Source organism: Ambystoma mexicanum, chromosome 8 (genome assembly GCF_040938575.1).
Source record: "Ambystoma mexicanum isolate Mex_15411 chromosome 8, UKY_AmexF1_1, whole genome shotgun sequence".
In the NCBI taxonomy this organism is placed as follows: domain Eukaryota; kingdom Metazoa; phylum Chordata; class Amphibia; order Caudata; family Ambystomatidae; genus Ambystoma; species Ambystoma mexicanum.
The window spans coordinates 753779203-753806819 of NC_090929.1; the positions used below are offsets into that span (position 1 = coordinate 753779203).

The 27617-nt window shown below is 46.1% G+C and overlaps 1 protein-coding gene across 15 annotated transcripts in view; it reads left to right on the forward strand.

The window, feature by feature from the left end:
- Positions 1-27617, forward strand: part of SORBS1 (sorbin and SH3 domain containing 1) — an 862221-nt gene that overhangs the window by 638339 nt on the left and 196265 nt on the right. For 7 of the 15 annotated variants that reach the window (XM_069610579.1, XM_069610587.1, XM_069610582.1 and 4 more), the window contains 3 exons: positions 14802-14977; positions 19524-19609; positions 26916-27083. In XM_069610579.1, coding sequence (XP_069466680.1) covers positions 14802-14977; positions 19524-19609; positions 26916-27083 — 430 coding nt within the window. Of the gene's footprint in view, positions 1-14801; positions 14978-16622; positions 18483-19520; positions 19610-26915; positions 27084-27617 lie in introns of all 15 variants that reach the window. The other 8 variants (XM_069610575.1, XM_069610576.1, XM_069610578.1 and 5 more) reach the window with 3 other exon arrangements.

Sequence of the window (27617 nt, forward strand, 5' to 3'; positions counted from 1 at the left end):
AACTATATGAAGCTCTCAATGATACAATGAAAGACCAGGCCACTCTTATAGTGATGACTCACTCTAAAATAAGCTACTTGGAAGGCTTCGCAATGAAGGATCAGGAACAGTTGGACAAGGAAACAGAAACATCCTGAACTGGCAAAATCGCTTATGTAATCTAGCAAGTCGTGAGGAGTTGGATAAGTCCAGCTTGATGGCAGTCGTACTCGAAGATTGTAAGTGGAAGCAAAATAATTTCAAAGATCTGCAAAGTTCTACGAGAAGATCAAATAATGAAACAATTGAGAGCTTTGATGGAGGAAGAAAATAAGGGAAGGGTGCCCAGTCTCAGGAGAAGGATTCGAATCTTAAGCAAGAGCTTAGCACCCAAGAGAAGGAAAAGCTAATAAGCACCCAGGACGGAAATGTGTTCTCTATATTACAAAACTCCGATATAACATGGGGGTGACAGACAACTCAGGTTAAAGCCCCCAAACAAGATGTAAAAATACATAAAAAATGAAGGGAAACAAAAGTCAAATGGGTCTCAGGCATTTTTGAGAAACCCCATATGTGAACAGGGAGTAACTGCTATAACTCAAAAAATGAAGGACATCCAAACTGTAGGTCCAGAGCAGGCCCAGTGGGGAGCTAACGGGCAGGAGGGAATGTTAGACTCTTGTCTGAATGATCTTGTGGAAATCATTCAAGAAGAAGAAGAAGCCGAGGAATGGTGGAATGTAAGCACTACAGATTTGGCAGAAATTGACAGGTAGGTGCTACAGATCTCAAACATATGGTAGGCTAAGCGGCAGACAGAAGACGAATGGCTGAGGAAAGAGATAATGGGTGATGAGTGATTCCCCCTGATTAGGACCATGGAAGAAAAGAGGTCAAGCACTGGTAAAAGGATAAGAGTGGAACAAAATGCAAATATTAGGCAAGTAGAATCGAAAGGCCTGAGGGGAGCGAAAACCACTCAGAGACAGAATATGATCAAGGAAGTCAGAGAGATTCAAATTATACCTAAAGCGGAGAGCTCAGTGTTTTTCTTATGGAGATCAGAACAAAGTAATAAGAGGAAACCTTAATGGGTGTACCTGGAGCGCCTAATAACACCAAATGATGATCTGATCCTAAATTGTTGGAATGTAATGATTGTATTACTCAACATCCCCAAATTAAGAACAATTACTACAGATGACATCCAAGTGGTACAATTTGTGGATGAAAGACGTATGGACTGGGTGATCTTACATTTGGTAACCAAGGCCATTAAATCAGTGATATTGGAGTCTAGTGTTTACCTGCTTCCCTTGGGCTTTGAAAAAAATAACTATTCTGGTGTGGAGGGAAATGGCGCTGTTCCCAGTCTACCTCACCAGAACAGCAGTTTGGGATCTGTTAGGCCTCTGGAACGCTCAAGCCTGAAGGGCCTAGAGTCGGGTACCCAAGCATATAGCTTCCAATCCCGCCAGCCACTCTCCATTATGTTTGGTAATCAATCAGCAAAGACCCACAAGGTGATAGAGGGTCAGAAATCAACTCTTGAGTAGGGTAATAGCCAGAGAAGGGCTGCCTCTAAAGACCAATCTAGTATGACGCTAGTGTGCCAACCAACAATGGCCATCGAAAACCAAGTGGCAAAGAAGTATCAGATGGGGGGGCTGAAATCTAGACTGGATGGAGGCAATAGCCAAAGCTGGGACTGGCTGGCAGCAGCATTGGTGGGGCCACAACACCACTAGAGTCAGGAAATTGAGAAGGAATCCCTCCGACTTGGCTCCTGGAACACAAGGGGATTCATGGACCTTTTTGGAAATGCAAATTTGGGGCTGAACCATTTTGACCTTTTCTGCCTTCAGGTGACATGGTTTAGGACTACACCAATGTGTGAAGGATATACAGTCTTCCTTAATGAAGATGGCAAAGGAGGAGTGGGGCAGCCCTTTTCGTGCCTGCTGACATTGGTCAAAATGGGTAGGGCCCTGAAGGTAATTTCATCTAAAAATCCCTCTCCATATGTCCAAATGATAACTCTGTGTTTTATTGTCCTGCTGAATGTATATTGGAGTCCTAGTGTACCCTCCGATGATGCCTTTGTGGACTCTTTTGTATCGCTAATTGATGAGGCCTGTACAACGGGAGAGGTCCAGCAGATAATTGTTTGTGGGGACCTTAATGTTCACTATTTAGATGCTTTGGGAGTGGTAAAAGAGGAAGCAGCGCTGGGAGAAAAAGAGCTACTATGGCTTAATGAAGTGGCATCCCACAATTTATCTATGTTAAACGGCCAAACAAGAGGGGACTAATCAGGGGGCAATGACCTGGAGGAGTGGGGTATTGAGTGCCTGCCTGGACTACTGCTTTGTGTCATAGAATATTGCTGCTTCTACTTTAAAATTTGAAATCATAAGGATGAAGTCAAGTGATCATGACTTGTTAGCATTGAGTTGGGAAATGCTGGGAAGGTGGAAGAGTCAATGTATGGGAAATCTGGTCGAGTTAATAGGCGGCCAGAATAGTCTCAGAATAAAACCATACGAAATTCTGAAGATGTCGACACGCTTTGAAGAACATGTGTCGGTCTAGCCAAATGAAGTTGACTAAACCTGGATTTTGAGGGATTATACAGAAAAACAGGGTGCTCTTAGGAGACCAGAATTACATCCGATTCATGCCACTAATAATGAGGTGGAGGTGACAAAAAAATAATTAAGAGCAGATATTAGGAAGTTAAAGAAAGGAACCCAACCGTATTTAACCAACCAAGTTAAGAAAGGAAGCAGCACTACTGAAACTGGCTACTGACGTCTAGGGCTAAAAGATTCCATATGATACTGAGCAAATGCTAAGAGCAGTTTGCAAGACTAATACAAGAAGCCTGTGGAGCTTGTTGAACAATGTTGGGGGCTCTGAGCGGGCTCTCATGATTAGTCAAATACCTGAACCGAAATGGATTGATTTCTATACTACACTGTTTGAGAAAAGGAAATCTGAACCACACTATAAATGCAGCAATCTGGGGGTAAATTGGGCAAATAATATAGAACGAGAAGACGTTAGGTTGATGATTGGAAGGCTGAGTACTTCAAGAGCAGCTTGTATGGATGGCTTGTCCAATCAGATGCTAAGAGAAAATGTGTAGTTTTGGACAGACTTTGCAATGAAAATGTTGCCCAGGGTCTGGTAACAAAGCAGATCCCAGACACCTGGCGAGAGGCAGTTGTGGTGCCCATCTTCAAGAAGGGAGTCCAGGAGGATCTGCAGAATGATCGCACAATCACCTTTCTTGACTCTTTGCGGAAATTGTTCGCAACAAATCTGTTGCGAGATTTGAACAGTTGGGCGCAGAAAGTAAGCTGTTTGGATCCCCGTCAGACGGGATTTGTGAAGGAGGTGGGTACACCCCTGAACTTGTTCCTACTTAGTCTTCTAAATTTGCAAACCATTGAGACAGGATCAAATATCTATATGGCGTTCATGGACGTGGAGCAGGTGTTTGATGGGGTGAGTAAGGCTAGGCTTTGGGATAAACTAACTGAAAGGAAATGCCTGAAAGATCTGGTCGAAGCAATTAGAGCCCTATACACAGATACTTCGATCGAGATGAGATTATCTTCAAAGGGTGCCCTCTCAGCCAAAATCCCTACGTTCAGTGGCCTAAAGCAGGGTTATTCATTGGACCCTTTTTTGTTTAATCAATATATGGCAGATCTCAGTGATTCTCAGAAGCACATCCGGGCCTTCCAACCAAAAATCTATGGTACTCTGGTGCCCTGGGTCTTATATACGGATGACCTGGTCTTCATTGACCAAAGATAGATAGGGCTACAGCGCAGACGGACTGCCTTCCAGAGCAAACGGACTCTGTGTAAACTACAAAAAATCAAAGATCTTCGTGATGGCCCCTGCTCAAAGGAAACAAAGGGGTGCGTATCAGTTGCATATATGATATGTTATTTAAAATGCGCTTTATACCCAGAGATTTCTAAGCACGGACCCGGCGATCGAACCTGTGTTGTTCATTGTCATCTTGCTTCCAAGGCGCGCACGTTGCCACTGAGCTATCCTCTCGAGACAGCCATGTCAAGAGGTGGGTCTTGAGTTCTTTCCTGAATTGTAGTAGCGTGGGGGCGAGTCTGATGCCGATGGGGGGAGGTTCCATAGTCTTTGGGCGGAGGCAGAGAAGGGTTGTCTTCTGGTTGTCATGTCAATCATATCATATATCATATCAATCAATCAAAAAGTTTTCTCTTCCTAGAGATGGAAGGAGCAAGGTTATTTTTAAGATAAGGGGAGGATTAAAAAAGGATATACTATTTTATTTATTGTATTTGAAATTAATGTAGGATTGTTAATGATTTGATTTTGATTGATATTGGTGAAGCTGTTCTTTCCATGTAGTGAATGTAAAAGGTTTACTTAATCTAAATAAATCAAACACAATAACAACATTAAAAAATAATAATAATTGTGTGCAGTTTGTGCCAACAGAAATGATGCTTTTTTGAAATGCCCATGAGATTTTAAAAACGTGAAGTCCACATTGGAACACCCACAATACAACGAGTTAGTGGAGAGGGTGAACTACTTGGTTAAAGAGAATCTGAAATTCTCTCCAGCCAATGGGTTACCATGAAACCAAATATTGTGGAACATGCTCACTTCCTACAGGAATGCCGCTGCTTGGAACAGTCTTTTTTTTATGATGAGAAGGAGGGACACAGAGACAGGCATGTGTCCCCGTTATTGTTATTATTATTATTATTATTATTGCATTTATGAGCGAGGACCTAGCTTTAAGAAGAAATGGAGCACTTTACAGAGGTATACACCAATACAGATACAAAACAGAGCGCTTTACAGAGGTGTACAACATTACAGATGCATAAAAGAGCACTTTTCAGTGGTAACATCAGAACATATATACAGCAGGGGTAGGACAGAGGGGCACAGAGAAGGGGTACAGCTGTATCGGATGGTGGAGAGCAGAGGGGCGGGTGGCATCTGGCATGTCAGGTGGCGTGAGGGCCGGCATGATAGCCTAGGTGTTGAGGAGGAGAGATTCCTTGAAGAGGTGGGTCTTGAGTTCTTTTCTGAATTGTAGTAGGATGGGGGCGAGTCTGATGCTGACGGGGAGGAGGTTTCATAGTCTTTGGGCGTAGGCAGCGAAGGCTGGTTTTCTGGTCCTTTCCTTTTTGTGGTGGCAGATTTCAAGTCTGCACGTGTCCTGGCTTCTGGTGGTGCGCTGTTCGCCAGAGATGCTGAGTTTCCCAGCGTGGTAGCTGGGTGATTGCCTTATAGATGATGCAGCAATACTTGAAGGTGATTTGTGCATGCAGTGGGAGTGTAAACTGAGTGTTGCAGTGGAAGGTGAAGCTGGGAGTCTGTCCACACTTTCTACTGATTCCAGCAGTGACAGCCTTTTGAAAAGCACACCCGTTTCGCAGAGCGAACGTGGAGTGTAAGTTGAGTGTTGCGGTGGAAGGTGAAGCTTGGAGTCTGTCCACAATTTGTACAGATTTGTGCATGCAGTGGGAGCCAGCGAAGGTCAATGAGGGACGAGGTGATGTGGTCATTTCTGAGTAGACCCTTGATGAGGCGTGCAGCCACGTGTAGTTCCCGTGGTTGGGAAGATGTGAAGACATTTCTCTAGATGACAACTGCGTCTTAGGAAGGCTATGGAAATACCAGCACAGATATGAAAGGAAATTCGATGAATAAAACAACTAGTGAAGAAGGTAAAATGTCTGAAGGGAGGTGTAATGCAGGAAGAGGCTAACTACTAGAACCAGCAAGTCCAACAGCATCAACTATCGGATGGTGTACCTACGGAAAATCAAGGACACCCTACCCTGTGTTAGAAGGCTTCCACTGTAGATGAAGAGGGGCACCGTAGCACTAGAGCTACAAACTACCTCATAGATTTCATGACTAGATTGTAGGAGAATTCCACATGCAGGCAGTACATTAAGAGTCTGTACATAGTTCACATTTGGTTTGGGTTTCCATAAGTTTGGTGATTAATAATAGTATTGTGCCTTTGTTTTTCATTCTTCTCACGTCAACAGCCCAAACCCTACAATGAGCATCCTATCAGCACTAGGCCTCTAACAGACTATCTATTGGTTGTTTATTGCCGGTTAGATAGCACATCGAGCTAAGCGCTCACCCCTGATATCTGTGTGCGGCCTGCTGTGGCAGGTTCGAATCCCAGCAGGGTCAACTCAGTCGTTCATCCTTCTGAGGTCGATAAAATGAGTACCACTCTGTGGGATAATAATGTCTTCTGTTATTTGAGTGCTCTGAGACCTATGGGTGTGTAGCGCTATATAAGAAATACATTATTATTATTTAATCATTAAAGGTTGTAGGTGTTGTAAGTTCGTAGCCTGGAACAAGACCAATGCCAGCATTCCAGAATCCGAGCGATGGGCGAGGGGAGTTTGAGAATGTGAGGTTGTAGGAGTGGGGTAAGCATTGTGTGTGGGCGCACTGCTTTGGGCCTCTGGTTGGGGGTCGTTTCTGCTCAAATAATCTTACCTGTCATCATCTTGGGTCTTCACTTCTTTTTAGCACATTGGGTGTACCACCATTTTCACCCATAAACATGCTTTGCCGGTGCTAAGCACTCTCTTAAATTGAAAAGAATGAAAAAGAAAACTTACTTGAGCTGCTTCAGATGTTCAGATTCTGAAATTAAGTCAATTTTGTGTTATGTTGTGACATGATCAACATGCGAAAGAGAATTCAATAGTTTGGCCCACGCCAGAGATGTCTCGGGTAAGTTTAATGTGTTATTTCAAATGTATAGAGGGCCCTTAGTGCGCTCACAAGGTGTGCGCAGATGTTAATCTGGCTGTGTGGGAGCAGTGCATGGATTAAGGCTGTAATGGCTCAGAAGGGAAAATGGGCAATTCTGACGGGCAGCTCGGAACGCAGGTTTAGACCAGCGAATATAGCTTATGTTCCGAGGACCCCGCGCCGAGGGTGCTAAGAGTAGTTATGTTATTCCCATTACCTTTAATAGTAATATTATGTACACACTTTTATACAAATATATCAGGATTTCATGCGTTACAAGGACATCGTTTACAGCCGTTTTTAGGGATATTGCACGCTGCTATATATTGTAAATAAATAAATAAATGTAATATCTAGGACATATATGTACATAACTAAAATGAAATACTGCTTCATTTCGATCTTTTAGAGATGTTTTATGATTCCCCTAAAATATGCAATATCCTAAAAAATGACGATTTTCAAAACACCCTCAAAAGGCAGATTAATTCGGGGGGCGCTGTTGAGCAGCCTGCAAGATGGCTGCCTAGTATTTGAGCTCCGCGCCTGGCCGCCGCTTATCCGCTCACATCTGCGGTTCTGTGGCCGATCTGGCAACCCTGCTTCGATCCGCGTGCTCCTGCTGCAGTGCTCTTATCCCACACCGAATCCCGGAGGAAATCGGACATCGGGTGCCATCATTCCGCCTTCGGGCCGCACTTGAGGCGGCGCGGCCCTGGGCCGTCGGCATTTCCTGCCTGCGCCGCGGCCCTGGAGGGTGCCGGCCGCCGTCTCTGGCGCCGCTGACCCGTGCCTGGGTCCCGAACGCGGCCCCTCTTCATTGCTGCCTGGTGCCCCTTCACCTTCACCTGCCCACCCTTCCCGCTGGGGATCGGCGCCGCGGGGCTGGACGCGGTGCGTGCCCGCCGGAAGTGCTGCCGCGGCGGAGCCCTGCTCCCTCCGCCATCGCCGCTCCTGGAGGTGTCCCGTCCTCGGTGATCGCTGCAGCGACCTGGCCTGGAGTTGGAGCGGCCTGAGGACGCGGCAGGCTGGAGGTGAGAACCGGGGGATTTTGGCCTGCATTCGGGAGGGCCTGCGGGGGCCCAGACTCCCCGCGCATTGCCCACTCTGCCAGCGGGCCTCGCCTGCCCAGTGGCGCGCGGCCCTCCCCGGGGGGGCCCTCCTCCACCGCGCCGCCTGGAGCCTCGACTCCCTCCTGAATTGTCGCCCGCTACACTACGCCTCATCCTGCTGGGAGGGTGACCTGCGTCGCGCCCGGCGGACCTCCTATGCTTCTGCCCCGATCACGCGGCGCAACTGGGCAATCTCACCTTAAGCGGCATAGCTTCATTGACCGGACCCCACTCACTGGCTTCGCGGCACCCCATCTACACATACGGGTGATCCCGTCCTTCAGCTACACCTCCCTATCTTCCCAATCTCTGCTGGACTATGAGCTGTTTCCTTGGGCCGGGAGCTGCACTGGGGTCCCGCTGGTAGGCCCTACACCAAGTTTATAACTGGGCCCTCCTGGCTCATGGGCTGGATTGATCCGGACCCGTTCGGCTGCCTCCTTTGTGCCCGTTCCTGGCTAATCTCATCTCGATATCTCCCTCTCTGACTCTCTGATCCGGATCATGTCAAATCGCTCCAAGAGTAGCGCCAGGGGGGGGGGGGGGGCATGGACAAATTTACAAAGGCGGTCCCCCGATCCGAGGTGGGCCAGGCGTCAACTACGCCTGAGGAACCCGACGCCGACCCGAGTCCCGTGGCTGCGGCTCCTGATCTTACTGCCATGATGGAATCGATGGCCAAAAACTTCGCCTCTTTTCATGAAAAGCTTGACGATATCAATGCTAACGTGGCCTCACTCAAAACACGCGTCGATCAGGCTGGCTCTAGAATCACGGAGGCCGAAAACCGGATATCCACCAACGAGGACGAGATACACACACTGCAAGACACTGTGGCTGCCTTATCGCGCGACATGAAGGGTGTAAAGGCAAAATGCGACGACTTAGAATCCCGCTTTCGCAGAAACAACCTGCGCATCGTTGGGGTCCCGGAGACTGCCCTGAGGGGACGAATGGAGGATGCGGTCGAACGTCTTCTCAAGGGCCTGCTGGGTGACCCTGACCTCTCCCCCTACTTCACCGTCGAGCGGGCTCACCGGGCCCTGTCTCCGCGTCCCAGGCCTGGAGATAGCCCCAGGCCCATCATAGCCAGGATTCTCAATTATCGTGACAGAGACCTTATCCTCCGCCTGGCACGTGAGAAGGGGGAGTTGCGGTTGGAGGCCAATATTATCCGAATTTTCCCGGACTTCTCAATGGCTGTGCAGCAGGAGAGGCGTCAGTTCCTTGGCGTCAAGAAGATGCTCAGGGAGCGCAAAGTCCCATATGCCATTCTGTTTCCTGCTAGACTCAAAATCACCCACATGGGCAAACTCTATTTTTTTACCATCCCTGATGAGGCGGTAACGTTTATTGAGATGCAGATACCGCTTCAGGGCCCTGGAGATGCCATCGCTGATGAATGATAGTTGGGTGTCATGGAGTGAGGTTATTGACTGCATTTGTTGATTCTGTAACTACAAGTTATTACTGTTTACACTGTTCGGCTCATCGAGTCGCCCTGGCTCCTTGCGGCGCTCGCCTGTGGCGGGGGTCAGTCGCGAACTGTTGGTACTGGCCACCTAGCTCTCACACTGCCGGGACCTGTCCTTTACGCTGGTATCCCTCGGTGGCTGGATGTCTTGGGGGGCGGTGACTGGCCCTGTTATCACCCGTACACTTTCTATGTCATAGAGCTGGGCCTCGCTCAGTGCACGCTGTTTCGGGGTATGCCCGGGTGGCTGGCCACGATGGGACACTCTATCCTGCTACCTGCTGTAGGCGTGGCGCTTGCTTGTGACCCAGAAATTTAATTTGGGGCCAGCTCCCCCTCTGGGACGGTCTATGTATCTGCCGACTGCCCTGGCCACGGTGTTCAGTCGCCCATCCTTCTGGGGACCTCTATGTTGCCTTATGCGAATCCAATGTAACAATATTTTGCTACCCTATTGTTATTCTTCCTCTTCTAATTTCACGATGGTAGATTTCTTGCCTCTTTGTGACTGGTCCAGTGCCCCACTCTGGGACATAGGCGGTGGGTGCTATATAACTGTCGAAACTGCTGAGGTAGTCACGAGAGCCGCGGAGGCTCGTGCGCGATCCCCGGCTTCCCGCCTTGCGGGTCGGGGGTTGCGTTATGAGTCTATTGCCACTGTTCGTTTTGCAACAGAGCCATTTGGCTCTAAGCGTGCTAGTGCGTGGCAACGGCGTACCCCATTGCGATTGCACTGTTCTCTTCTGTTTTGTTGGTATGTGTTGGCCCCCGTTGGGCCTTGGGGAAGTGTGGGCCAGGTTGGTGTTGGCCCATCTGCGCGCTTTTAGGGGTGGGTGATGTTTACACTACTGATTCATGTTTAGTGGTGCGGGTGGGGGGTGGAATTGGGGTTGTTTCTCAAAAAGGCATAAGGGGTTTCGCGAGGTGCATTCTGAGGTGGCACAAGCGCACACGCTGTTTTTACTTGGGGAGCTCACATGGTCATTTGTGTTGGGATGTTCATTAAGGATGAAGATTGTAGATGGGGATGGCTACCACTGAAGTGTCTACTGTCATAATGTCCTGGAACGTCCGGGGGTTGAGCAACCACACCAAAGCCCGCAAGATTATGGCATATGCCAACAGGCATAACTGTAAAATCCTGCTCCTGCAGGAGACACACTCCAATGGACTTATACCAAGGGTAGGTGCCCCGTCATGGGGTCCCGCTAGAGTTTACACTTCCTATTCCACGCAATCAAGGGGTGTTCTCACGATTATTCACAAATCAATTAAGTGTGGGCTCCATAAAAGCTACATCGACCCCGAAGGCCGCTACGTTATATTGCACTGCACACTAGCCAACAGGGAATATCTGCTCGTTAACACCTACTGTCCCAACGTGGACTCTCCGGAATTCTTTGACACAATAGCCACCATACTTCTGGGATTTGTGGGGGTGCATATCATATGGGGAGGGGATCTGAACCTTATATTGGATACTGTTCTGGACAGAACTGCCACGGGTCCCAGAGCACTGTCTCGTGCGGCGCACAGGCTACGGAGCCATATGCAGTCGCTCAATATTTGTGACGCCTGGAGAACTCTCCATCCCCAGGAGCGGGAATATACCTACTATTCATCGGTGCACGACAGCTCGTCCAGGATAGATCTGTTCTTGGCCTCCAGCGAGTTAATGGGCGGGGTGGAGGGTGCGGGCATTCTGGCCCGCACGCTTTCTGATCACGCTCCAATCACACTATCCCTAAGACTGGGCACTCCTGCTCCAATAGCCAGCACTTGGCGCTTCAAGTCCGAAGCCCTAAAAGACATCGTGTTTAAGTCCGAAATACTAGCTGACATCGGATCGTTCTTTGAACTTAACTCACTTCGGGACACGACTGTCGCGATCAGATGGGAGGCCTTCAAGGTATACATAAGGGGCATGTCCATCTCCCGGGAGGCCGGGGTACTGAGGGCCATTAGGGCTGCTCTGGGGCGCTCTGAGACCAAACTGAAACAACTTGAGCAGCTCAACACTACCGGCTCTGACCCCACCATTCTTGCCCAAATCTCTGATGAACTTCAGGTATATAATACACTGGCCACCTCCGAAGTCCGTTACTTCAGCCGCCCTCAGGCCGCCAGGAGGTATGGGGAGGGCGACAGGCCCGGGAAAACGCTTGCGACACTTGTAAGGGGGGAGACGGGCCGAACACAGATCTCTTCTATCAAAGATCGGAATGGTGAGGCTCGGTGGGCGGACCGGGAAATTCTAGACATATTTACAGTATTCTATAGTTCCCTTTATTCCAGACCCGTAGAACACACTGAGCAACGTATGCGCGAGCTCCTTGAGCAGATCCCCACTACAGAAATCTCCCAGCAGATCAGGGACCAGCTAGACTCCCCGATTACGCTAGACGAGATAGTGTCGTCCATCTCCGACTTGCCCAAAGGCAAAGCGCCCGGCCCGGATGGGCTAACCGCAGACTTTACCAGGAGCACATAGCTATTCTGGCCCCCCGGTTGCTTGAGGTATGGAATGAGGCTCTCCGGGCCTCCATCCTCCCCCCTCCATGCGTGAAGCGGTCATCACGGTACTGCTCAAACCGGGTAAGCCTGAAGATGAGTGCGGGTCATACAGACCTCTCTCCCTCATGAATCTTGACACAAAGATCTTTGCTAAAATCATTGCCAATCGCTTTTTGCCAATCATGACGCACCTGGTGCATGAGGACCAAGCGGGCTTCGTCCCGGGCAGGTCCACCTCCCACAATATCAGGAGATTGTTCAATGTCATGTCCCGCATAGATCAGAACGCCCAGGCGGTGGCGGTTACGCTGGACGCCCAGAAAGCCTTTGACATGGTCTCCTGGAAATACATGTGGCTGGTCCTCGAGACAATGGGTGTTGGCCCAAACATGATAGGGTTTATTAGACTATTGTACACCTCTCCCGTTGCGCGGGTTCGAGTTAACTCACTGACATCCGAGGGCTTCACGCTATTTAGAGGTACCCGCCAGGGCTGCCCCTTCTCTCCAATTCTCTTCGCACTAGTGATAGAACCAATGGCGGACAATGTCCGCTCAAAACACTCTCATAAGGGAATAAGATTGATAGAGGAGCCTGAAATTATATCCCTTTACGCAGTCGACGTCCTACTTTATATCAGAGATCCCACAACTCACCTCAATCCCATATTGAGAGATGTCACCCGCATTGGCACCCATTCCGGTTTTACGATTAACTATTCCAAGTCGGAGATCTTCCCGCTCACTCAATCCACCATACAGCCCGTCTCCGAATATCCCCTGCGCTGGGCCCCTGAAGGCATTAAATACCTGGGCGTACATGTATCCCTTACTAAATCCACCCTACTCACCGATAATTATTCTGCGGTGGTGCAGTTGGTTGAGGCTAAAATCTCACGATGGCGCACTCTTCCGTTGTCCGTGGCAGGTCGACTGTCACTGATTAAGATGATTCTGCTCCCTAAGCTCCTTTACACCTTTAGTAACATTCCCGTTTGGCCTGGGAGGACATATTTCACTAAGTTGCACACACTTTGCGCACAATTCCTCTGGCACTCAGGTGCGGTCCGCAAGAAGTGGACTGACATGGCACTCTCATACAGACGAGGGGGTATTGCTGCTCCTGACTTTGCTACATACTGGATGGCGGCCCAAGGCCAATATGCCACTCATTGGTACCCTGGCGCCCCGGTGCGCCCTCATGTTAAGCTGGAACGGTTGGCAACTACCGGCATTAATTTAATGTCCCTAGTGTTACAGCGACACTACGCCCCGGACTCCCCAGTTGATCCCATCGCTGCGACCATGTTTGCCTGGACACGCATACTGGGCTCATCAGATGGGACCTCCCCGTACTACAAGTGGCTGCCCGTATGGGCCTGTCCCGGGTTAGAGCCCACGCTGGACGCTGCCTTGGCCCGCCGCTGGGAGGCTCTGGGGTATAGGGCACTATCGGACTTCTATCCAGAGGGCAAATTCATAAACCCCCAGACTTGGAAGCCGGGTCACACTAGATCCCCCTTAGAAACCCTCCAGTACTACAGGCTCCGCGCAGCGTTCCGCTCTAGGTGGCCATCTTTCCCTGACGAGCCCCCTGACAACCCGGCTATAGCGTACATTGCTAACTCGGGCGGTGCACGGGGCGTCATCTCATCACTATATCATATCCTGCAGGACGCCCCTTCTACTCCGGTCCTTGGTGCTCGCAACAAATGGGCAGACGAACTGGGCCTAGAGATAACTGATGAGCTATGGGAGAGCATGTGTCTCCACACCCAAAAAGTCTCTCTCAACTTCCGCTTCCGGGCCATGCAATATAAGCTCCTTAATAGGCTATATTATACACCGCGCAGGACTTCGGGGTTTGCTCGTTCTGAGACGCGCCTGTGCCCACGTTGCGGGGCCGCGGACGCAGATCATCTACATATGTTCTGGACCTGTCAGAACTTGTTCAGTTTCTGGGACGGGGTCCTAAAGACACTTAGTGCAGTAATTGAAACCACTATTGACCCCGATCCCCTTGCAGTCCTATTTGGGGTCTGGAGTACTGATGAAACTAAACGCCTGAAAAAGTTTTTAAATGTTAGTTGTATGATTGCCAAGAAGTGTATACTCCAGTGTTGGAGGTGTCCCTCTCCCCCGACCCCGCAGAGGTGGTTGGGCCTGCTAACATGGTCGCGGAATTGCGAGGAGGACTATCTGTCCATGCTGCCGGCCCAGTCTCGTCCCAAGAACATTTGGAATGAATTTAACACATATCTCAATAATCAGTCCGAGGGCGGGTCGGAGTCCTGTCACTTCTGCACCATGATATCCTCAGGTTTTTTCCTTTACTCGCAAAACATTGTAATCACTGTTGTAATGTTGACAAAGCAGCCTGTAAGCACCTCTATGTCCTATATGTCTCTTATGCTTGTTGCCTTATGTTTGTACCTTGTGAACCTCTGCCGATAAAAATAAAAGTTTAAAAAAAAAAAAAAAAGGCAGATTAATTCACCCTCTATCCTTAACATTCCATGAGACAGCGTTCACGCTGCGTCGATGGAAAACCCCTCAATGCAGTTTACTCCCAGACTACATATTATGTCTGTGGACGTACGGCATTTCAGAGATAAAACTTTAATAAAACTAGGGCGACATTAAGCTATTGAAAAAAAGCAAATTAATTTGTAAAATATGCATTGCTTTCATGTTAAGGGGTTTGTGAACTCCAGATATCAGGCTGATAGATTAGTGGTTAACACAGACAAGATCAGCCTGACACACTTCTTGGAACCGATGCTTCCTTTTTAACTGCAATTATGTCATACTAATCGTTGAGTAAACCTTAGAAGTGTATGTAAACCTTTAACAAACGTTTGTTTTTCAAACTGACTTTTAACACTTGAAACTGGTGCACTTGTCATTTTCCAGCTCATATTCACCCAACTACCATACCGCAAAAAGAGAAACAGATCCGGCCCAAGGAGAGCTTGCTGATCCAGACCATGAAAGACACATTTACAAAAATGTGTTGGAAGGTGGGGACATCCCGCTCCAGGGTTTAAGTGGTATGAGCAAGCGGCCGTCTAGCTCCTCATCTACAAAAGGTAGGCCTGAAAATAATTCTCCTGACCCCCACACTCCCAGTGCAGGTGGAAGCAATGTGAAATGTTACATCTTTTGTGAATAGTTTTGCAAAATGAACTGTTGCACAGTTAACACTGACCCCTCTCTAAATGGAGTTGGTCATTGGCCTTCATACAACTTACCAGGTCACTTAGTAATTGTTAGTTAAGACTGCAAATACAGTACGTTGGGTGTAATTAAAGTATTATATGTAAAGAGGAGGTTTCAGTCGCGTGCAGTCTTTCTGGCATTTGGGTGATTTGTGGCAGCTCTGATGGCAAGGCGCTCTGCCTAGGATTACTGATCCCCAAAATGAGGAACTGCAAAAGATTCATAAATTGTTAGTCAATATTGACATTTAGGGGCAACATCATTTCCTTATCTATTTTTGGTCAGCCTGGCTGAGTCAGGTCAAGAAGAATATATCTGCTCTTATTTGGTATAGGTTTAGCTTGGGTGCTTACCTTCCTTTCCTGTGACTCGTGACTGCAGGATGTCAGCAACATTTTTCTTTTTAGTTGTGAAAGTTCAGCTCAATTGTGCTCCCTTGCCATTATTCATACCCTATCGCTCAAGCGAATATGTGCAATGTATTTGTCCTGCCCCTTGGGAACATGGCAGTTTACAATTAAATCCCATTAAAAAAAATGGTGCCACACTAGGTTCAGCGCAAAAACACCTCTGATGCATAAAAATGAGGGGGTGGTAATGTGACATATACATAGCTCTCAACCTTTTGAATCCAAGGGACGGGTGAAAACACACATTTTTCTTTTGGGCGGGTGAGAGTCCATTGAAGCTAATGGGCAGGTAAGGAGCTTGGCAGGTGAGTGGACACTTTGGCGGCAGGAGACACCCACCGATAGGAGGTGAGTTGAGAGGTACGCACAGATGAGGGCAGGATATATGGTTTTACCAGCATGTTTCCCGGACTGCCTTACTCGTAATGACCCCTTTGTCTAGATGCTCACAAAGAGTGTATTGTGTGTCATGACACATGCAACGAAGTTCTTTAAACAGAGTTTACCCCATGTAAACTACACCATTACCGTGCATTGGTTCACAAAATGCACACTATGATAATCAGGTGGGAAACATCCTATGAAACAATTTTGAAACTGCCACGGATGCTTTCAGGTACACTCTTGAGTGTACGGCACATGTCACTAATGGTTCCATAATGGAGAAGGTCGCATAGCTCAGGCTGTCCAACTTCTTTCCACTGTAACTTTGCTCATTCTTTGTTTTATGCAAAAAACATGGTTATTCATCCATTTTCTTTCACTCTATTTTTTATTGTGTCTAACAATAGCTGTCCTGTTGCCAAACCCCAAAATAAAGATGCTGGATTTTAAAAGGTGGGAACACAACTATAACTGAGCACCTCATGAAAAATAGCTGAAACTAAAGTTATGAATTGTAATATTGATTTTTGAGGCGATATTTACTAGGGCCAGCAGAATGATTTAGTGAATATATCCACTGCAGAACATTACGAGTGATGGCCTTGTTTTTATACCTGTTAAATGCTGTTTCCCTGAAGCTAGTATGCATCTTTCCTTTATCAGCATCTTGCAAGCTTTTAACCTAACCAATTTTGTCTATTCTATTCTGCATGCTTACCAGTGGATCGTAAAGGTGGGGATGCTCACATGATATCTCCTTCCTCGTATAACAGCAGGACGTTTAATGCTAGTAGTGCGATAGGTATCGCTGGTAAACATAAGAAGCCATTTTCATCTGCAAAAGTCTGCATACCTGAAATCCTTCCTTCCAAATTCAAGCCTAAACTAGCAATTCAAAATGTGCCTGTACAGGAGGCCAAAGGTATAATTGTTTCTCAGCACAAATCCCAAAGTTGCGAAAATCTGCGCAATTCCATTGGTTTATTTGAAAACAAGATATCTTACATGGCAGAGGTAGGTGAAAGCATTGAAAACATGCTTTTGAGGTCTAAGAGAGACTATGCCTCAAAATCTGGCAGTGCCATGAGCCTCCAGGAGTACAACATAAATGCCAGAAAATGTTCGTATCCAGCAAATTTCAGGAAAAGCGAAACGGAGTTTACAGCGATGTATAAGAACATGCACTTCATCAACCGTTCCAGCCTCCCCAGTAGCATATCCTCCTGCAGTGTGCGCAACATTGCCTCCCAGTTTGAAAATGAACCTCAGCATCCATGTGATCCAAACATGGGCCAGGAAGACTCGAGACCTATCCCAAAGCACACGGTCTCCTCCCGAGTGACTGCGTTTGAGCAGCTTATACAAAGGTCCAGATCAATGCCTTCATTAGACATTTCCAGTGAACACAGCAAATCTGCCACACCTACACCAAATAGAAGCTGCCTGAGCTCAGCCTTTTCAGCAGAATCCCTTTTGGAACCGCAAAAGAAAAATCAAGAAGTGGTGGAGGCCCACATCTCTTCTTCACCTGTCACTGTGCATGCCAGATCTTCTCCACCTATTGTGAATTCCAGTTCCTTTTCACCTATTGTGCATGCAGCCTCTTCTAACTCAGTATTCAATAATAACTCTCCAACCACCACTGTAAATGCCACCTTTTCTCCAACCACTTTGCATAATTCCTCCCTGACTGCCATGGTACACTCAACCTCTACTCCATCCGTTTTGTACACCATCCCTCCACCAACCATTATACACAGCCCCTCTTTGTCTGCCATGGTCCATGCCACATCTACTCCAAACATGATGCACTCTGCCACATCTACTGACATTATGCATCCTGTCTCTTCTTCCACCACCATCCGCACCACCTCTCCTGCCACATCTGTACGCACAACCTCTCCTTCCACCACTCTCCGAACCACATCTCCTTCTAGCAGCAATATGGACGACATTACCTCAGATCTCAGTGATATTGCTCCAGTGGCCTTCACTGATGAGGTAGATCGACTTTCCAGTGCATCAAATGACAGCTGTGGCAGCAGCATCAGTCAGTCTCAAAGATACAGAGTGAATACGTGCAAGGGTACGTGTCCCGCTTCCTACACACGATTTACCACAATACGAAGGCATGAGCAGCAGATGTCCAAGTCTTCGACAACTAAATTGGAAAGTATGGCTGACAGAAACGTGCTTCCTAGGAATGTTTACCTTATGAGTCCGCTCCCATTCAGGTTAAAAAAGTCTGTGCACAACAGTGTAAAGAAGAGTCTGCACAACGATGTATCAGGAAACCAGATGCAAGAGGCAGAGACCCACACTGAAACAGGAAACCTGACAGAAAACCACGTCCTGACCCCGCACTGCTCTCAAAGAAAGCCCCTTGTTCCGTCTCGCTCGTCTTCAATTGACATTGTGGAGAGGCTAAGCAACTTTCCCATTGCTGAGCATGCTCGCAGTAGCTGTACTCGCCCAGCCGACTGCATGGACTCATTAAACAATGGGGATGACGGTCCATATTCCTTATGTCACCGCCTGGAGACACATAACCTGCCGAGCGGACATGGAACGGCACCAGGAGGTGGATTCTTTGTGTGTGCTTCACCTGTCCCTCCATCTGTGTGGCAGATCATTTTACCTGTCTTCTCCCTTTGCATTTTTTGTTTCCCCGGCTCCTGATATCACAGCGCTCATTTTAAGTCCGGTGGACTCCTCCGCCAGTATTTGCTTACAGTGGGACGCATTACTGTTCTATATTTAATAGGTGACCCTCGGTTCATCTTCTAAAATCTTTGAACTCAGTTTTATTTCACAGGTCCTAATGCTCAGGCTCCAAAGATGGCATTACGTCATTATTGATGTACATGTAGTGTAAGAGTTACAAAAAGACAATGTGCTTGTGTGATCTTAGGCAGCCCTGCCACATGCCTACTTCAGAACTGGTCCCTATATGAAATGCTATTTTATATATACACCTATGACTGCATCTCATCTTTCCCTAAAGATTAGTGATTTAGCAGACAACACCAAGTCACTAAGGAATAATTTACACATGTACCAAAACTCCTTTGTAAAGTCTCCCCTGGAGAATTGTTCTTCCTTTCCCATTGAATATATTCATCCTCGAGAGGATAGCTCAGGGGCAAAGTGCTCGCCTTGGAAACAAGACGACACAGAGCAACACAGCTTCGATCCCTGGGCCCGCGCTTAAAAACCTCTGGGTATTAAGCGTGTTATAAATAACCAATCATATCATCCATAGCCAACAGTCCGGGTTCTCTTTATCAGGTACATTTTGCGAACAAAAACTTTCTCTGCTGTGCTTTTTGTAGCTGCACAACCTGACTCAATTCTGCAGCAAGCATGTGGGCCTTTACTTTATTGCAGTGAGTCCTTATATTTACTCTTTTTTCCAACATTCCCCTTTGTTTCCATCTTTGTCGGTACCATCTCAGACAAAGTGTTGTAGTGGCATTTTTCTGTGTGATCCTGTCTCGATTATAGCACCTTGAATCCCAGCATTTCGAGTGCAAAATTAGCTTTTGTCTGCTCCTGATTTCTTGCCTTGGTCGTACCACATGTGCAGCTTCTATCATAACCACTCTGTGTTGTTTTGAAGTAGATTCAGAATCACCAAGGCATTTTCCTCCGTTTGACTACATGGACGCCCCCGAAGATATTCTGCGCAGACGTCACGATGACAAAGAGGTAAGCCCTCTCTGCAAGACTAGAAAATTTAAGTTCATGCATAGATCCTTTGTTTATGATTAATCCATAAGAATTCACGTTCAGATTAATGTCTAACTTTACATTTTACAGACTCTTTATGGCATTATGTTTCTTGAAGAACATGAACTACAATGAGTATGTTCTTTATCTAAAGTGGGAGGAAAAGGTTGACATCGAAAAGGCGTAAAGTGATTCTCATAGATCTTTCAGAAATAAGCCAAAGAGTATTAACTAGTACAATTTAATCGATTTTAACTCCTCCGCTGTGGGACATGAAAATGATGCCCAGAGGGATGACGTAATCTGACATACCTGCGTCCCAGATAGACTATGCATTGTCGTTCCAGAGGATTCACAACAGCAAAGTGTTGGTTTCCAATTTGGGGTTTTCATGTCGGTTTGTTTTTGACCTCTCCCTTTTGTGATGCAAGATGTGACCTATGTATCTTTATATGGATAAAATGCGTGGCTTGTCTCGTGTTTAGATTTGTATAGAGTCTTACTGTCTCATGGCACTGTTCAACAAACGTCCTAGTCAAACAGGAGTGATTATAAGAGCAATCTACAGGAGTTTGCCTTTTGAAACTAAGGAGGGAGATCAGTGCAGGTCATTGCAGCTTGGGCGGCAAAGCGACACCTCCTTTACAGGCCAGTTGGAAGGAAGGAGGATTTGGGCAGATCTTCTCAAAAGGTGACCTGGGATATAAGAAGGATTATATTTTTACTCAGAAAGGAAAGATGTCTTTAGTTCGCATTTGAACATCGGACAGGCCAGTGTAAATTATACTCTGTTATTTTGCAATCATCCTATAACCAGACCTTTGGCACTCATATTGTAATTTCTCTTGCATAGAGAACAGATAAGACAAACTACAGCATTCTGGGCGTTCAAACATTTAGGCACCAGCCCATAGGGCAAGTCTGCATACAGAGTGCTATCTTAGTCTAGCCTCGTATCCACTCTGGTCTCCACCACTGAAGCCCAATGTTAAATGCAACACAGATAAAAAATAATTATTAGGTGTAGCTTGTAAAACCACTGCTTCCCACTGAGTTAATCTGAGGAGCCAAATACGTTTAGGCATTGGCATTGAAGGCACAGGTATCACTCCAAATCTCAGAGTTCGTTCAAGGGTTTTCATTGATCTTTCTCGGGGCCCTATGGCTATACACCTCTCATATTTAAAAGCAGCTCCTCCTTAACAGAGGTGTCCCTGTCCCCTGGTTAGTAGATAGAAATTGTTAACACCTACTTGCTAATCTCTACCTTTTACTGGAAGGGAACATCTAAAGGCCAAATGGCTTTTCTAAGTAGACTCCCTCAGGGACTTTGTGAAACTGTCCCTACTCTAGTGTTCCACATGGGCAGAGAATGTACATCGATAATACCAAGATTGATTTCGCTTCAGTCTATCACGCTCATCATCATATTCTTTAATTTCAAGTCTATATACAAATTAGCAATTGTCAGCAACATAGAAATCTTATAGAAAAACATATAATCATCTTGACATATACACTGTAAGCAATTCATCCGCATGACAATACGACCAATAACAATAAAATAGGAAATTAAACGGCATGCAAAATTCCCAAAGCCAAATTGGATATCAGCATTTATTGGATATAATATCTACCTCTCCTCCCCAGCCCTTGTTCTGCGTGACCATGCCCGGTTTAAATAGGAGCCCAGGGCAAATGCAATTTTCACCTCTGAACACATCAGTAAGAAGGGGAATGCAGGTGTAGGTGCCTTCCCCGGCTTACTACATGTAAGAAAAAATAAAATAACCAACACAACCCCTGTTGGGGAAAGAGGCACTGAGAACCAGCTGCAAGTGTTCAAAGGATGGTTTATTTCTCCAGCTAGGAAATAACCCAAAAATGCCCTCAAAACCATTTACGTCATCACTCATATATATATCAATTAAAGTAACTCTAACAAAAAATACTAAATGGACCCGATTGGCCAGGCGGTTTGGTGATGTAGGTGTGGGTGGCATCTCTTCCTTCTGATTGGCTGAGTGGCTGACGAGGTGATGGACGTCAAATATCTTGTGCTCCACGCAGGTCATGGTCCGGTCACTGTGGTCACTACCTAAGCTAATATGTTGCATTCGTAAAACACTAAATAACAAATTATCTAAACATTTTATACTTCTTTTCATATTTCTACACAAATCACACATAGTATTTATTGTCAGTACAATTGTGTCATTCGTGGCTTTAATTGGAGGCCTTGACCTTTATTGTGCATGTAAAAAGAGTCAAGCTGTGTTTCACATATCTCCTAAGCTTTAGACCTATTAGTATAAGTAAAAACATATATTGTGGCAAGGTGCTTAAGGTTAGTAGTGGGTGTGTTGGGTGGGTTTCACAGCGCAGGCGAGGGTCTGGCACTTGAAAGAAATACCTTACAGGGAGCGCAGGGTCAGGATGGCAATAAATCACTCTAAATGGGGGTGGGTGGCTTGCACGTTTATGGGGACGAACGAGCAGAAAGTATTTAGCTCATCCTGGTTCACATGCTGGTTCTCATACTAACGGTGATCTCAGAGGAAGAAAACTGTATCATATTGGTTGTTGCAACTTTCTCCAGCTTCAGCGTGAGAATTTGAGCGCAGAGCTTTCCTTCGCTGGGGGAGTGCGAGCGTGGGGGCCAGCCAGTTGCCTGCGCGCCTTGTGTGTGTCTCTGTCCTTGGCTGTTGCAGTGGAGGGGGAGCGGAGCCTTGCTGTACTATCGCAGTGAGGCCTGTTTACCCAAGATGGAGTCAAAAGGGGGAACAAAAGATGGTTGCCCCGTGTCCTGCTCAGTAGTCCCATCTATGTAGCGGTCAACCGTGGTTAACTTTACATAAGGGCAAGGGGTCCAAGTCCCGTACTGAGGAGTGTACGGCGCGAGGGGGCCTGGGGACCCCTTGCTCCCATACACAGGTCTGTAGTGTCTAAATCCCCTGTGCTAAGTATGCTTATCGACCAGATCTTCCTAAGATCTGCATAAATGGGGCAAAACAAAATAAAATAAAGCAAGTTGTCTGTTGACCCACATGGACACAAGTAGTTTTCTTCCCTTTCCATTTACAGGTGCGTACTGCTAGGTGCAAGACATCCATCCTTGCGCTAGAAAGCATAATCCAATTGTGATAACTCACAAAAGTGATATACCCTGTCAAACCTTTCATAAGACTAAGTTAGAGGTAAGTCCTAACCTGCGTGGTAGTCAGCATTCCAGTTCCTCTACTATCTGTGAAAAGCTGTTCAGTTTTAAGCTTCAAAGCTCTTTTTACCAGCCAGCTGTGCAGGGTATTTAAACATGCTTCAAGGATATAAACCAGGCAGTCAATTTGACTGCAGCTACTACGCGCCAACAGATTATGGATCAGGGCCTTAGTTAAGTTGTTTGCCTTTTCAGTCCAGATAGTGTGTCAAAAAAGAATTGGTCTTGCATAAATAAGGTCTGCTATATAAGACTGCCCAGTTTCCAAATGGGATATATAGCTCAAAGTGGACAGGGGAACAGATAAAAGCTTTCTTTAAAAGACATTTTCTGCTGTCTGCAACATGGTCATGTTAGTATGGTCCTAAATCTTGCATCCATAAGGCCCTACTGCAACAACTTTCCCTTTATAGATAGTTAGCATGTGGCCTGGTGAGGAATACCCCAGATATTTTGGCGAATCTGAATATCCTGCCAATAGTCTGTCTCATTTTTGCCCCCAGTTTGGATAGATGGTCAACCCAAGTTAATCTATCATTAAATCTCAAACCGAGATAGTCAAAAATGTTGTAGACCTCAGTTAGCTGCCCTTTCAGATGAATTCTCGGCACAGGCTTTGGTCTTCCAGAGAAGCACATCATCTGGCATTTTTTTTTTGCATTTACATTAAGGTCCCTATCCGTCATGTATACCCAGTGCCCATCAACCAACGTCTGCAATGATCTGGGAGTGGTTTCAATTAAAACCGCATCGTCTGCGTAGCTGAGTAACCAAAGCCTGCTCCCCTTACAGCTAGGTACATCTGCCCTGAGGGTGAGCAAGGACTCTTCAAGTGAGTTGGTATATAAATTAAATAAAAGGGGAGCCAGGACAACCTCTTAGCAAATCTTTTTTTCCACACGGATTTCCACACTTAAGTCGCCTCCTGTGCCAAAGCAAATCCTCACCCCAGAATCTTCAGGAAGGGCCAAAATGGCTTGCAGAAGGGATGCTGGTATACCAAGATTTTGCAGAGTTGCCCACAGGAAGTTCCTGTCCACATTGTTAAAAGTGCCTTGGTCATGCTAAGTCAAAATCAGATCCATGCTTCAATACCCAGTGGTTCATTAATGTCAGCTTTGGATTGTTCCAATTTGGTCATGTAAGTCTTCATTGGTAGTCTTGACTACATTATGGCAAAGCCAGGAGAGCTGGCCAGATGATCACCAATTACTGTTTGCCTGAAAGTCATGCTTTCATTGATATATAGTGTGGGTCTTGAAGTTAAGAAAGAGCACTGACCGCACCTGAAAGAGGGTCCACATTCTGAGCCACTGACCATGCAGCGCATCTCATTTCCTTCATAATGTATAGTTTCCTGGTGGCCTCAAGTGCAAAGGATATTGTTGCCAGAATATATATAACTATCATGATGAATACCCAGGTTCTTTGCGCAAGAGGAAATGATCCAAAAAATGAAAGTGTTTTTACGTTACCAGTTATTAATCAGGACTCCTCCTTCTCCCTTCAATCACTCATACATGCATCCTATTATGGTTTTCTTTGTTTCAGATGTAGAGTACCTGTTGTCTCAGAGAATGGTCTCCATAACCTGTGACATTAGCTCACATTAGTTGGGGCACTTGGTTTACTTTTCACATGGTCAAATTAGTTATTCTTTACGAATGAAAAATGAAGCAGTGAGAGGAAGAACGCACAGTGTGGTTTAGCATTTCATAGCTGAATTGCTTACCGGCAACGTGGCTCGGGTTTGCCACCCATTTCCTTTTTGGATAAACATAACTGTGGAAATGCAAGTTACCTTTGAATCAGAAGGAAAATATGTTTTACTTGGACAGTATAATAGACATTCATTCTAAAGGCCTAAGGAATACGAGGCATGATTTCTGATGGAGATCAGAGTAGAGGCTGCTCATTAACCTGGGACATAAGTGGTTATCACTGTACAGCTGCAAGGCATCTGCTCTAAGCCCCATCTTGAAAGGAAGGGATGCTTAGTAGAATCAATCAATTAGGCAGCCCTTTTGAATCAACAGGGCCAGACTGAGCTTTTACAGAGCGGATCTCCTTAGTATATTATTGCATGACAGTACTGAGATTAAGGCAGTCACCAGATCAAGAATCCAATGGAACCACCAAACTGTCACCATCCTGTTACTGACGTTCATTTAAATGTCAATAATGTTTGCCCTTGCCATCTATGAGACAGTCCTGATATATTTAAAGTGCTAAAATAACAGAAGCCCATATTTATTTGATGGAGAGGTCCATGCTAAATAACACAATCAAACTCAATCCTTAAGTCCCACATTTCTGTGTACTGTCCTCTGAAAGGGCAGACACCCAATGAGGCAAGCTATATACTCCCCAGATCCTATAATGTACCACTATGGATTGCATGACCTCTGTATATTCCATGCATGCTTCTTGAAGCGAAATAGAAGGTGTTCAATCTATACATTGAAAAGTATCCTACAGCGAGACACATGGCCTAATTTTATTTTATTTGACCTTTTATTTATAATTTCTATAAGGTGGGCTTTCTGGCATGGAAAAATCAATATATACAACATGACCAATGAGCCAAGCCACCCTCCCAGACCATGTATGGTTAACTTGTCGTATTCAAGGAGTGCCCTTCCTAATGGTAATTGGTTTCAGAAGACTGTGAAGAAACCTTTTTTCATTGCAAGAAGGCTATTCCACATGCCTCTGAGGGATCTTGGAAGTTAGAACTCCTGAGAGCTATCCTGAGATTTAATATGTCTTCAGAAAGCAACACTATGCACAATGACCAGAGTGGTACCGGCTATTCAATGCTATTCTCACTTGATTTAGGTTTGTCCAACGAGGCAATCCACTTCCATGAACAGTGATTAGTATGTGGGAAAGAGGAATTCTGGAAGCAGGAAAGCAAAAATTGATTGGCGGAAATTTTTCAACCAATGCATCTTAACAGATCCATGAAAGTTGCCTTCAGGCCACTTTTGCCCAGACTCAGTTTCCCCGGTCTGGTTCTGGTGCTACAGGCAATTTTCCTCCCCTCCCTAGCCCACCTCTTGTGTGGGGGACACCCCCACACCCTTCCGTTTTGGCGTCTCAGCCCCCAACCTACACCCCCACACCCTTGCGTTTTGGCGTATCAGCCCCCAACCTACTGTTGACCTTAGGGCTCCCCCGCAGCCCCTGGCCTCCCACTAGGCCCTACCTGTTCCCCCAAACACACTCCCATCCTCCCATTCCCTTGTCTTCCCCCATATGAAACCCCACCCCCATCCCTTACCTCTTTTTGGCTCTGTCAAACTCTTCGTTCCTTCTTGCCACCCAGGTCGCGGTTCGAACAGTGTCTTGCCGGGAATTAGCCCTTACTCAAAATGGGCTGCATTTCCTAACCACTGGTAATTCTTCTAAGTTGCATTCAGTTCCATTTCCTTTTATCTCATATGTACAATCACCAAAGATGACACAACCATACTCATTTCGCCCTTGACAGCCCCTGCCCCTGTATGCCATGTCACTCCGGCATGGGAATATAATCAGCAACAGACATGTTGTTTGTGTCTTTTTGGGGTCACTTGATTCTCTAATAGCAGGAACCCACATCTGGGCAGGCCTGCACCCATACAGAGAGAGACTCACTTAGAAATCAAAAAGTGATGGATGCAATTGGTTAAGCCAACACTTTACAAGTAATTGAAATTCTTATAAGAAGCATTCGATGCTATCGCTTTTAGCTCCTCCACAATGGTGTATGTTATCACGTAAGCTCTTTAATTGTACTATTGCCAGACATGTTTTTTGTAATACCTATAGTGTTAAGCTGTGTATGCACGCTACCATTTTGTATAAACTTACTTTTTTATTCCTCCCTTTGAATTTATGCTGATGACTAAAAAATAAAACGGACATCTATCAAATGTGCACATTTTTTATTTGATGTATACAGTTTTAGAAATGCTTTTGTTTTCTCCTTATTCTTGATAACTCCTGTCATTTTAAAGTATGTTAGTAATTGTCAAGCCATAAAGCCAATGAATTCACAGACCGTTTTATGCGATTTTATGGCAGAAACTGTTAGAGGACCAGAGACGACTTAAACGTGAGCAAGAAGAGGCCGACATTGCAGCTAGAAGGCATACAGGGGTTATTCCAACACATCATCAGTTTATCACAAATGAACGATTTGGGGACCTCCTTAATGTAGACGATACGTCCAAAAGGAAATCTGTGTCAGAGGTCTGTTCCGGTTACCTCAGTTTGCTGCTTGACCCAAAGCGATAGTTACCTCTCACTGCGTGGCTCTGTAGCACAGTATTAGCTGCCCAGAGAATGCCTCATCCCAGCTTCGTGTAGCTTTGTCCTAATGCGGCCGGCCTATGAATGGAAGTGCCAAGCTTAATGTGAACGCATGTCGGCTGCAAATGGCTGCTGCTCATCAGTGCTGCATGCATTCATTAACTAAGATAACCACTTCCGTGAAAAATATGCCTTTTACATTCATCTCATCAGTTGGTCGTGTGCTGTCATGTGGCTTTGTCATGCAGAAGAATGTTTAATTATTTTGTGGCTATGATAATTGCACTGCTTTGTACATGCTAAGTGACACAATGTTGTATTCCTATATTAAAAAGGTAGAGCATGCGTTAACCGTATTCAGCAGTATCATGACAGGTTGCATTTCCAGGTCTCAATATGGTTAAAGAACGGAAACAAGATTTGAAAAAAAATGCATTTTTATTTTTTTAGAACAGACCATACACGGGCAGTAGA